The sequence below is a fragment of the Melanostigma gelatinosum genome (genome assembly GCF_949748355.1).
Source record: "Melanostigma gelatinosum genome assembly, chromosome: 2".
Taxonomy (NCBI): Eukaryota; Metazoa; Chordata; class Actinopteri; order Perciformes; family Zoarcidae; genus Melanostigma; species Melanostigma gelatinosum.
This window is the reverse complement of record NC_136635.1, coordinates 30,559,490-30,572,726: the sequence shown is the minus strand read 5'-3', so window position 1 is coordinate 30,572,726 and position 13,237 is coordinate 30,559,490. Positions and strand designations below refer to the sequence as shown.

General features: G+C 40.8%; 1 protein-coding gene across 1 annotated transcript; it reads right to left on the bottom strand.

Moving 5' to 3' along the window:
* Positions 1-1,312: 1,312 nt before the first annotated feature.
* LOC306794003 (uncharacterized protein) lies at positions 1,313-11,608 on the bottom strand (the record flags this gene model as incomplete). Its single annotated transcript, XM_079291856.1, has 14 exons — positions 1,313-2,328; positions 2,823-3,090; positions 4,487-4,586; positions 4,741-5,174; positions 5,782-5,948; positions 6,028-6,057; positions 6,177-6,214; positions 7,137-7,289; positions 8,284-8,416; positions 8,608-8,758; positions 9,515-9,653; positions 9,900-10,004; positions 10,460-10,650; positions 11,477-11,608. The coding sequence occupies 14 exons, from the start codon at positions 11,606-11,608 to the stop codon at positions 2,246-2,248; spliced, it is 2,124 nt and encodes a 707-aa protein (XP_079147982.1). The 3' UTR covers positions 1,313-2,245.
* Positions 11,609-13,237: the final 1,629 nt, after the last annotated feature.

Sequence of the window (13,237 nt, the reverse complement as noted above, 5' to 3'; positions counted from 1 at the left end):
ACTGAGAGGGGACTTTATAAACAAATGTATGCTTCATGAACGAAGGGCATGCCGGGTCTCAAAACTTGTGACATTTGAGTTTTTCATTTTTACACAGACACTGATCTGCAGAACGGTCTACTATATTTATTATCATTTCTACATTAACATGTGTAAAACGACATTCGTGTCCAGCAAGGTAAACGTTCAGGAGGCGCAAGTGCTCTTTTATAGACAGAAAGTTAATCAAATTAGGTCACTTTTGTTTTCCAACTCATTTGGAGCTCAAATAACACAATTGTTTGGGTCAAAATATTACTTTTACCTTTTCATTTTACACAGGGACAGTGTTTTGTAACAGCCTTTAAACATTGTAACATCATTTTAGAACAATACTGGTCTCAAACCTTCATGCAAACATTCACTTAAAAAGCAGAGTAGTTGAAACCCATTATAACTAAACGTTGTGCGGGACCACAAATAGACTCGCTTCACTTTTACTTTTTTAGCAGTTGATGGTGCATAACCTCACTTTGCACACATGCAACAGGAACGTTTCTCTGAATTGCATAAAGCTGCTTCTGTATACTGTACATGCAGCTCTGCCAATGCAGTTTACCAACTTAAATCATTTTTTTACAAAATTTGTGTGTAGTAAATTGAACTACTCTCTTATTAGCTTTTCTGAGCTTTCAGCAAAATTATAAGCAAAAAGTATTTCAACTTTCCGTCTATTGATTTTGTCTGTGAAGGGCAAAGTACACAATTCAGACGTTAGAAGTCAAACTACCAGAACATATGTCAAAGTTTTCCATCATGTTTTAATTTATACATTTATCTTGACATAATATACACTTGTCTTTTATTTGTTTCATATTTCTATCAATAAGACATATTGTAATTTTATTTTGATGGATTGTGTTTGATTTTATTGTTGTCTGTAAGTTGTTCAATATGCCTTTTAATATTGTTGCTTGTCTTACTTATGTGACGCTTTTTGTAACTTGTTTTTTGAAAAGTGCTCTCTGATTAACATTATCATTATTAGTACTTGTATCATTATTGGTTTATGTCATGTTGTCAATGCCTAAGTAAATAAAAAATAATGATAATGTATTATAATGTATAATTATATAGCAGCTTACATACCCTTTCCTCGTTTAACACTGTAATTATTTTTGCTATGTTCTAACCAGCTCCTTCTTTGTGATGCAACATTTCTTAAAATCTTGAAATAGATGTCTAACTGACCACCAGCCTTTACAGCTTTGTAATCGAACAAATCAACAACACATAAAGGTTTGCAAGTGTTTAATATATATATTATGTCACATTTACATTTTATTGTAGAAAAATAGACTTTTACATTTAAAGTGCAGAGGGATGCACGTCACACAACCACCGGCACTATGTTACCGTCTCATACGGGTTCCTTAGGTCTGAGACAGGTTTAGAGGGTCAAAGTGTCTGAGTGAATATTTGAATCATCTCAAATGTTTTTACTCCAACATTGTATCCACGATGTTTGTAACAGGTAAACATGTTGACAACAGCGAGCAGCAGAAAAGCAGTGTATTTGTTATTCCCTGCTCAAACGCTTGTAACATCCAACAAGACGTAGCATCCTTTAGCATCCTACCACTACTGGTGAGATGAGATACAATAATACAGATCATTCAATGTGAGCTGGGCGATAATTCAAGATGATCATTTATTTGCTTTCAATGGATTCATATCTCGATGAACTCACATGTTGAGTTTAGTAATGAATAGCACATTAACTCAGAATTTTGTTGATGCAAATACCGCAGTGTAGTTAAATCAAACTGCTGTCTTCATCTGATTACTCTGTTTTTGTGTGCACACATGTAAACAGAGTCGGTGTGTTGTTTACATGCTGGAAATATAGATACATTTCGTTTTTTCCTCTATAATTTCACTTTTGCGCTGAACTTCTTAGTTCAATGACAAAATACTCAGTACTTAAGTACTTCATTCACAGAGGACTAAACTAAAATAGGTTATACCATGATGTTATTACACTTTATTAAATTACTAGAAAACATGCATTATCAGGACTTATATCGTTATTGAGATACAAAATGATTCGGATTCTGGCCATTTACCTCAGCCGTAAATGTGAACAGTGCAGCAATTATTTTATGATTTTTTGGGGAGTTGTTTTGACAGTACTGCAGTATGCTCTCTGCTTTATTTGTGTCTCTGGAACAACTTAACATACACAGATCAGCACCCAGCAGCATGCTCAGTAAAGGAGGATGTTTTGAAGAAATACACCGATAGTTGTTAGAATCACTCCTGCTGCCATGGACGAGGCCTGTTCTGGAGCTGCAAGAGACGCATTTACAATTACAGTGTTTCCGTGTACATTTTGACATTGAAACAGGATGATTTAACATGAATCAATACTTAAACTCTGAAAAAAATAAATGGCTTCGAAGAATTCTTATTATGAATTACAGAAATAATAAAAGTGGACCCTGACTAATGCAGCTTCTCAAATTTACTGCTTTTCTCTCTGGGAAGGCTGACAACGGTGAAAAAAATATTGTTTGTTCTGAATTAAGAATAGTTATTAAAATCACAAATCTAATATGCACTTTACCAAAAACTGATATTTTCAAACATTTTTCGAACATTTATGATAATTTGTACAGCTGGCAGTTGGAAATTGATATCAAACAGCTGAACATGTAAGTACGTTCCTCCAAAATAAAACAATCTTAAGAGAAAACTATGATATTGATATTGTATTTCATGAATCATCACAAATAAAAAACAAAACAAAGACACGGAGGCTTGTTTCGAAGATAACTTCTTACCATGACTGACTGTAGTTGTAACAACAGCAGGATCAGCTGGTGCAGCAGCGGTCGTAGGAGCGGTCGTAGGAGCGGTCGTAGGAGCGGTCGTAGGAGCGGTCGTAGGAGCGGTGACGATGAGGCTAACGGGGCCTGATCTCGTGGTGTAGGAGCCGGTAAACCAACTGTCAACCAGTGTTCTGGAATCAAAGGAAGGGCTACACAGACTAGGGCACTTCTGAGATGGTACGGTGGTGATGCAAAGATTGGCTGTGCACTGGACGAACATCTGCAAAACACAAAATAAACAGATACCGGTTAGTTGTGTGGTGAGGCGGCTCACAAACATAATATGATTTCAACTATCTGTAAGACAGCATTGGTTGACAGAATACTGTCACAAAACATTTTTGACAATGGAAGAAGTGTAAGTTAAGGCAATGTTTGAGCTCAACAAACATGATCACATTAGCAAGTCTGTGTGTGTACCAGGCTGTACGAAGGCCCAATGGGGCTTTAAGTTAACCATGCAAACAAGCTCATAACAAAGCTAGCATGCTCATATTGTTAACCATGGTTGCTGCCTTAGTTTGCCGTGTGCACGCACCATAAAATGACCTCATTAATGATAAACACGTGGTTCAGCTGAGGCTGATGAACGTCATTAGTGAAAGGAGGATCATGCAATCAGTCACATGAGGGAGTGTGCACCTCTGTGTCTGTCCACGGGTAATCTCGCATTCTGCTGCAGCAAACTGCGGTATATTTTGGGAGGCCAGTTATGGCTGCATGCTCAAGGACCTCTCATGGTTGCGGTGACTCACACTTACTCATCAATCATTGCCTGTTTTATTCTGCCATTGAATGCCAGCTGACTCCACCCTCACTACTCTTAACCGGCCCCCGTCCTGTAGATGGCGCTAATGACGGCGCTAATGATACCGTTTGTTTGTGTTTCGCTAACAGCTAATGAAACTACCAGTGCAAACACTGCTGAATACCTCGCCATCACTGCTGCTACGCCGGCAGACAGCTTGGTGAGTTTCATTTTATTTTTGACAAGATTGTATGAAACGTCTTATAGAACGACTTCGAGCAGATTGCTTGGGTACATCGCCGCTTGTTTTTGAAGTTGACGTTTATATGAAACACGGTTTATGATGCCTTACAGCCCATTGGTGTCTCGACCGGGAGTTGGCCAATAGCGGGTTTTATTCATTCAATTACTTAATACAGCTGTGTTTGTTGCAGACACACCTGGCAAAGATGTGCACTCTACTGAGTGCAGCTTTCTAGGTTTCGCATTTTTTGGAAACCAAAATTAATTCTCAGGAAGCATAAACATCTGTATTTCATGACAATATATCCAATAGCTGTTGAGATATCTCAGTCCGACCAGAAGAGGTGGACCGTAGTCATAGGCATTCGTCCCAGCTGTTTCAGATGGCTTCATTGGAGCTAAATCTCCACAACATCCTGCAGAAAGTTTCACGACAGCAGCGTGGCCTACATGAGTGCCCGACTCAAAGATTCAAACAGAACCAATTACCACAAAGTCTGTATAAAAGGGCAGTACATGAAATACATTTTGTGCTTAGACTTGTTTTGTAAGATTCAAAACAATACCCGGAAGAGGAGAACTGCAAAAAATGTATTGTATGAGTGTGTTGCATGAGAGTACAGACCGACGTTCCATTGGCCTTCATGGTGTTCAAATCAAGGCGGTAAACCTTGGAATTGTTTCGTGTTGTAACAACCTCTAATGTGCTTTCGGAAGACGCACACCTGGAAGACAAAGAGTGAGAGAAGCATTGGAATTCAAACAAGCTTCTGCAAAACAGAGTCAATGTTTCTTTCAGAGGATTGTATTTCATACAGTATCCGTCCTCTAATTAGTAACCTCAAACTATTACAGTCAACAAGTTTGATTGTCACTGACCCTTGCTCCATAATGGGGTAGGACACTGCAAAGTCCTCCGTCTCAGACTCAATGCAATTGACCACCACCATCTCGGATCGAGCGATGCTGCAGTTGGACAACACGTGCAGGTCCAGCTTGGAGATCCTGGACCCGATGGCCGATTCTGCTTCTCGACGCACTCGCTCCGGCGCCATCCGGAGGGTGCGAAACTCGGGGGTGCGTGTGAATTCTGCCAGGGGCCCCTCTCCTGGTATGTGAAGTTCTAACCAAAACCTGACCTCACCGAAGGTCTCCTTCTCTGTGGGTATGCCTATCTCGTAGTGCGGCCCCTCGGCCTGGACTCCGGGGATTCGGCAGGCCAGAGGGAGGACGAGGGAGGGCTTGCGGCTGACAATAGTGTAGGGACGCACACTTTGCAAGGTGTTGGTGAAAACCAGCTCTGAACCAGAGTGCTGGGGGGGGGGGGGTAATCAGAGTTAACAGTCAGCTGAATAAAAGGTCAATGCAAAGTATTTTTGAACTTCACGAGTAATTTAACACCAGGCTGAGAAGCAGTGTTTTACGGCCCTTTCTGGTTTTGAACGTCGGGTGTGGTCAGAAGTGTGCTCTCTTGCACCTGCGACCAAACCCAACACTGTCCTGGAATACACCAGTGCACGCTAAAGTTAAACCACTTGAGCCAAGACTTTCAGATTATCAGGGTGTTAAATTACTCTCAAAGTACTGCTAGATATAAACCACACAGCATGAAACTAATAATGTTTTATTCAAGTCCAATCATTCACATTTTGGGACAGCCAGTTATTTAGAAGTACATGTTTTTTTTACCTTTTGTCTTTTTTATGGTCGTATGTTATCGTATATAAACACGTGAATGCAACAATTATTTTCGGTGCATGTAGATGTAGAGTTTTAAATACTTTTTATGTTGGGCATACAACATTTGTAAACTGGAAATCACCCACTATTTATGCAGCGCAATGCACGTGAAAACGTCCCTTTTGTTGCCTTTTTAAAAACGAAAAGGAAAGAAAGACAGAGACAGGTGGAGCATGTTACCACAGTCTTGGTGCCGCAGCCAGTCAAGGAGATGGTTGCAGTCAGGTGTGTGCTGTTGAGGGTGACGGGACAGGTGGGGCTGTTGAGCTGCAGCTCGTCCAGGTCGATGTCCCTCAGGGAGGCGACAGGCAGCACCAGAGTCATCGCCGTCTTCTCACACGTCAGCACTGCGGGTCGACAGCAGCAACGTCTTCGTAATTAAGTCACTTAAAATTTGAATGACACGCTGAAACACTTTTTCTCAACCTGTTCCATTGGGTAGCGTCCTCATCTGCCCTGAAAAGATGAAGAAAAGCATAATTTAATGGTCGAAAAGTTAACCGTCAGTATTTTCTGAGGTTAGGCGCGGTCCATTGTAAGCAACAGTGAAGCATAACATCCTCATGAGGTCTTACTTTGGTACAGCCACACACATCGGGGCTCTGACTGCAAACTGGAGAGACAAGAAGTGCAATCAGACGAGGCCGTGTGCTAAATATGGACTCTTGACTGGCGGTGTCAGCGCCGGGAAGCGTGAAGTATTCACGCTGCACTTACAGGTTTTGGATAATTGACACAATATGACGCAGTAGAGTAAGGAGACAATGAGCGTGACGTGAAACAAAGGTTCTCAAGTAGTTATATGGTTTGTGTTTTAACTCGCGTTTTTATGTGTACTTTATGCACATTTGTGTAAGTAACTAGTTTACTAAAACAAATTACAGCCTTTTGGTCAACCTGGATATATTTGAGCATTTGTTTTTGCTGATTTCAACTTTATTCTGATGGCTTTGGTGGAAACACGAGACAATCCCAGTGAAATATGGTTTGAGCTTGTTTTTCTAATTCTAAACAAAGGAACATTTCCACACATAAAATTCACCTCTGCAAAGGCTTTGATTTTACCAAGACATTTCTCATGGTACACTTAAACATACACACGTATGCAGTAAATACAAAACAAAAGACGTGTTCTTTGAGTGTTTTTTATGGGAATGTGGATCCTTCAGATCAGTGTGAGTTGTGACTCAGTGGTTCCACATTTTACCGTAGGTGTGTCATGCAGTGGGACTCGTACTGGTCTGATCTTGGTCTCGATTCGGTCTCAACCTCTCAAAGTCCCGGTCTCGTCTCGGTCTCGGGTCATGGTCATGACTTGGTCTCGGTTTATCTTGTTTTTGGTGTACACTTAACAGTACTAAAATACTGGTACTACTTACACTATAGTATATAATGTATTATAAACAAAGGGAAATATGTGTATTCTATAGGTTATTTAAAAAGTGTCTTTTCAAACAAACTTGATATAAAACTCGATAAAAAACTTTTTCTCCAATAAGTTCTGCAGCATTAGTGCCATTCAGGTAACAACGTACCTGTTGGTATTTGCAGCAAAGCAGATGGGCAAAAGCCGGGGCAGTTTGTTGTCGGAGCGGATCCAGGCCATCGTCATGGCTGACAGGGAGCCGATCGATTTGAAACCAACCCTGTAGAGTTCAGGGGGGCCGACCACCGCCACCTCTGAAACACTGCAAACACAGAGAGGAACATTTCATTTGCTACTTTTTTTTATCGTACAATGGAAGTTTCTAAACTGTTTGGTTTGATTTGTTTCCATGTAATCAGGTGCAAACAATAGATATCGTTTAGATCGTCATCCCCGAAATGTAATTCAGAGTCAAAGACATCAGGAATTTCTGATATGTGCTGGCACGGCCGGACTGGGAAACCCCGAGGTGTTCCCAGGCCAGATTATATGTATAATCCCTCCAGTGTGTTCTGAGTCGACCTCGAGGCCTCTTACTAGTTGGACGTGCCCAGAAAACCTCTAAAGGGAGGCGTTCAGGAGGCATCCTGATCAGACACCCCTCACCCGTCTCTCAGGCTGAACCGACCCTACGCAGGAAGCTCATTACGTCCGCTTGTCTCCACAATCTTATTCTTTAGGTCCCAAAGCTCATTGTTCAAGGTGAGGTCGGAATGTAGATGGACTGGTAGATCCAGAGCTTTTTCTTCCAGCTGTGCTCCCTCTTCGCCACTGAGGTGTGGTGCAACGCCTGCAGCACTTTCCCCTCATGAACAAGACCTCAACTTGAACTCTTGAAATACTTGAGCAGCAACCCGCTCCCAACCTGGAGGGTTGCAATCCACCATTGTTCTTGCAGAGAATCATCATGTCGTCAGACTTACTGACTCTCATCCCGACCGCTTCACCCTCTGCTGCAAACCGTCGCAGTGGACAACGTTTTAAGATGGCATGTTATCTGACAATGTTTGTGTTTTTGATGCAAATTCAAAATAATGCACTTCAGGGATGCAATCCTGTGTTTTTCTGGGGATGCAAATGGACTACAAATGCATTCCGTTGTGCATCCCTGTGTTGCACAACGTCAATAAATGATCCTTGGATCCTTGAGCGTCGTATGCTTAGCAGATTGTAAAGCCCTCTGAGGCATTTGTGATCTTGGGCTATGCAAATAAATGTATTTGAATTGAGCTGTATATTTATATACAAGGACGCACCTCTCCCGCGGTGACGAGAAGTCAGCGTTGAATTGCACCTCCTGGTACGGCAGGACAAACAGCGTGGTGTCCTCTTTGGGGGTCTCACCTGTTGCCACAGTTTCATCAATGCAGCTGTGAGCCGACTCCTCCACTAAAAAGGAAGGAAAGACAATAAGAGACGTTTCTATAACTGAAGACAGGAGAGGAACTATGAAAGGAGGGACATGAAATATTCTCCAACCATTCTGTTGTATGTTTTGACAACATCCTCATTCTGTTTGCTCCACGACATACAGTAAACATGCAGTATTAACGCTGCTATGATCTGACTGACGGACTCACCAGTGAGAGAGAGGTGCACAGGGACAGAGCTGAGGGGTTTGTTGTCTTGGAGACGGCTTGTTGTGGGCACAGGAATGTGGTCCTCCGCCATCAGGTAGATGAAATACTGTCCCACTGGTGCGTTTCCAGTGAACGACAACATGCATTTCTCCTGGAAAAGAGTTTAGACAAACAGAACGCTTTCACTGAACTGAGCCTTCACAACAGGAACGTAATAACGTGAAAGGTCCTTTGTGAATGGTTTCAAAGAAGATGAAGATGGAGTGCATCAGATTTGTCAGATCTTAGTCATTCAGTGGCGATACATTTACTCAAGTACTGTGTTGAAGTACAATTATGAGGTACTTTTTTGAGGTATTTTTATTTATGCAACTTTATGGATCCACTACATTTCAGAGAGCAACATTGCTCCTTAAACTCCACGACTATTGGTTTGACAGATTTAGTTACTTTGCAGATGTAATTAAGTCATTTAAAGCATAATTAACTAATAAATGATGATGTATTATTATGGATAAAGCAACCTGTCAGTGTACGCATTTGTTTAAATTAGCGCCACCTTTACCAGCAACATTAAAGTGACACTTATACATACATGTATAATTGACTCATGGTATGATTATAATTATGCATGTATTCATTAAATTACATAATGTAGGTACTGATTCAGAAATGGGCCATACTGCATATTGAGTATTTACACATACTTTTGTACTTTTGAAGGACTTTCAATTGTAACAGAGTATTTCTACACTTCTGCTTGAGTAAAAGATCTGAGTAAATACTTCCTCCCCCACTTGAGATGGTGATGATGATGGTAATGATGATGATGATGGTGGTGATGATGATGATGGTTAATAAATAACTGTGTTGTGTGTGTACTGTCCATGGATGAAGTTGGACTCACCTCATCCAGCTCTATGAAGGAGTGCTGAGTGCAGTTGAGACACTCTTCCTCGTCGGGCCGGGCAAAGCGACACGTCACCCTGTCACCATCCAGGTCTTTCACCGATAAATGGAAGTGGAGAGGACAGTTCGCTCGGGCCCTAAAACAGAATCACAAATACAATTGAGGTTTACACTAAACATGTTGATAGGTGTGCTTTAGAGGTGCTAAAGAGCCAGGCTAGCTGTTTCCCCCTGTTTGCAGCCTTTATGCTAAGCTAAGTTAGCCAACTGCTGGTTGTATCTTCATATTACATTTGTAAAACGCATGTAATCATTTTTATGTGAAGTTAAAATACGTGTTTACAGAGTAAGTTGTGTGTGTGTGTGTGTGTGTCTGTGTGTACCTCAGTGGAGGAGGGAGACCAACATAAGCAGGTTGGTTGAGTCTCCCGCTGTTTGCTCGAACCTTCGGTCCTGCGTTCATCGATACATACATTTCTGTGTTGGACCTAAACATTTAAGAAAAAAGAAAGTGTATTCGAGAAAGTAAGACTACTTGAGGAAGCCTGATTCAAAGCACGACATCAAATACTTCAGCAAATAAAATAAATAACGTCCAATCACACAAACACTGAGTAGAACATAGTAGATTATAGTCTGTACATTATACCTAAACAAGCAGGATTATTGCAGGAATGTTAAAGAAATAAAAGCAATGAGCTACACGGGAAAAGAGTCACGAGACACCAATCAGTGAATGAATGACCAACATATAATAACCATAAGGCACGAGCATTTTTCTCAATACATTCATAAAAATGTCAGATGATTTAGTCCAAAGGTGTGTGTGTGTGTGTGTGTGTGTGTGTGTGTGTGTGTGTGTGTGTGTGTGTGTGTGTGTGTGTGTGTGTGTGTGTGTGTGCGTGTGTGTGTGTGTGTGTGTGTGTGCGTGTCGGTCTCATACCCTAAATTTACGGTGGCTTTGTAATTACTGGGGAGAGTTTTCTGCCACCGGCGGACGCACCAGCCGGGGCTGGGTTTGGTGCCGGTGAAAGGTACCGATGTTGTGTGGACCAGACAGTCCTCCCCTGCAGAACACAGGCCAGACAGAGACGGACAGGGACTCGGAGCGACGGCGGTGAAATGAGCCCGAACCTGCAGGAAGCAAAGAGACAACATGACAAACTGACACGTGCAGCCATTAACATGTTCAAATAAGGCTGTACAGAAAGCCACAATGTCTTCATTTCTGTATCTCCTGTGTAGTTATTTAAGAAGTGGAAACATGAAATAATTATTATATGGGATTATTATATCAGATGTTACAGCCTAAACTAATTGGGCGGAGCTTAGGAGGTTTACATGGAGGTTGAAAATAATAAACTGTGATCAGATTTAGTTTAAAAACAAACAAAATCTCAGGTCCATTATTTTTCTTTCATTTATTTCTGTATTTCATTCTATGTTTTGCCAAATGGGTGTAAAATACCTGCATCTATAATGAATATATTGCCTTGCATCGATGTGCTATGCAACACAATATTTCAGTTACCTGATTTTTTTATGTACAAAGTCTCTTCCATAAAGGGGGAAAAAGGTAAACCTGTAAATGTGTTGAGAGGGTTGATGAGCTCTATCATGGCTGGCGCTAAAACATCCAAAAAACAATTAACAATTCAAGAAAGTACATAGAAAGAGTACATCAAAGTTTTACAAAACTGCTGCCATCACAGAGCTCATCAGCCTGTTGGCATGATGTTTAAATATGGGTGTGGTTTCAACTTCTCGCCTGAAGAACATCCAAGTAAGAATGAAAGTTGTCTTAATTAAACTTTTGTTTCGTGGTGTAAGAGTGCAGGTTTTGTCTTTCTTGTATTCGTTCACTGTCACCTCAGACGGCACAGACGCTTCAATAGATAATAGTCTGGACTTGAAGACCCAGAGACAAAAGGTTGTTTGAGGAAGAGAAGATGTTGAGCACCGTATTCCCTCCATCGCTGTCCAGGGGCACAACGTGCACCGTCAGCCCCAGAGAAGAGGCTCCGCAGGCCGGGCCGAACAGGAGCAGAGTCAGGCCCAGCAACAGGATGCTCAATTTGAATATTCTCCACATCGCAGCGACTCAGTCAGACAGGAAGTCTGAACCTTTGGGAAACACAGAAACAGAAATGTTCGGCAGTGAAAATGTGAAAATTTTCAATTATTTTCACATTTATTTCCTGCATTTATCTGTTTAGATGCCTGAAATAAGGCCAGTGTGATTGAGACATGAAGAACTTGTTAACACAATTAGGCTTCATGAGTTGGTGTTGAATTATAAAACCTGTAAGACGGTGATTGACGGTGATTTTCTGATATTTGGTCACAGTATTGAGGAAAGATGTTTGAGGTTCAGAGGTTGTTGAGAGTTTAGATCCTACATTTTAAAAACAACCTCAGCGCTCCATCTCTGTATTAAGAATCAGTTTTGGCCCAATTGTTGTTTTAAATATTCACGTTTCAGTCAGTCGATGCCAGTTGTGTTCCCTGAGACTTTGTTCTTCTTCACCTCTTAACTGATCACTGGCACGATGTTCTCAACAAAACAGACTAATTACTGGTTGTGTAACTCGGTTTTCTCTTGTCGTTTCTTCTTTTGTTTGCTGATTAGAGGTTTAAAACAGGAAGGGATTAGCACTTTTAAATACGTCGCATTCGTGTTTCCCGCACACAAAAGGAAAATACAAGTGAAGGAAACAAGGATGCATGTTTAAGACTTTGGATTGTGTTTTTGGAGCTAAATCACTTCTTACGACATTTTAATTGATTTGCTTTCGTATCGTTTCCTTCACCTGTCCAGATTATTGCTTATCCTCTTCTTTGTACTAAATACAAATAAATATTAACCAAGAATAACGTTAAATTGCACGTCTTGATTACTCAAAGCACAAGTTGGGCCGATACTGAACCATCAAAAGACATTTCAAGTGAAGAGTAATTCAAACATCTTCATCATAACTATAACACAGGTGAAATAATAACTATAGGGCCCAAAACAAACTCATCCATCCAATTTGAATTTCTAAAAATAAAATAAGCTTTTGTCCTGGAGTTTGGACATCTATCTTTGCTTACATGAGATACGGCTGATGATCTTATGTTTGATGAGATGTGTCCGTTAAAAAGGTTTATGTTTCAAACCGCCTTGAAGTGAAGTTAACTATTTTGAATCTTTGTTGTAAGACGTTCATGTCTTTCGCGTTTGTTTTTTCAGAACAGGTCGCGATGCATTTCAGGGCTGAGTGAGTCACGGGTACGCCGAGCTTCAACTACACGTTCAAGGACTGAATGCGTTCACCGTCGGTTACATAAACACACTGGTTGGTCTTCTTTAAAACACCGTTTAAAAGATTGTATTTCTTTCGATTATACATCTATAGATCTGTATTTATTTTGTTGTACACTGAGCAATAGTTTACATCACATCAGATCCCTAAAACAAAATGAAAAAAATTCACCTCTTGCGTCATTAAAGTTTGTCGTACAATCACTTTGTTAAAAGATTTGAAATAAGGACAGACAGCGTAGTTTACCTTAGTAAGTCTAATTATGTGCTTAATGTTATTAAACCAATTGTATAAAGTCTCGCCTTCGAATCACATGACAGACAGATTCTGCCAGCTTCTTTTTGCTAAAAACAGACTCAAATCTCCACAAACTGCATGGAATAATCACACCAACACAAGAGGAAACCTATCACATA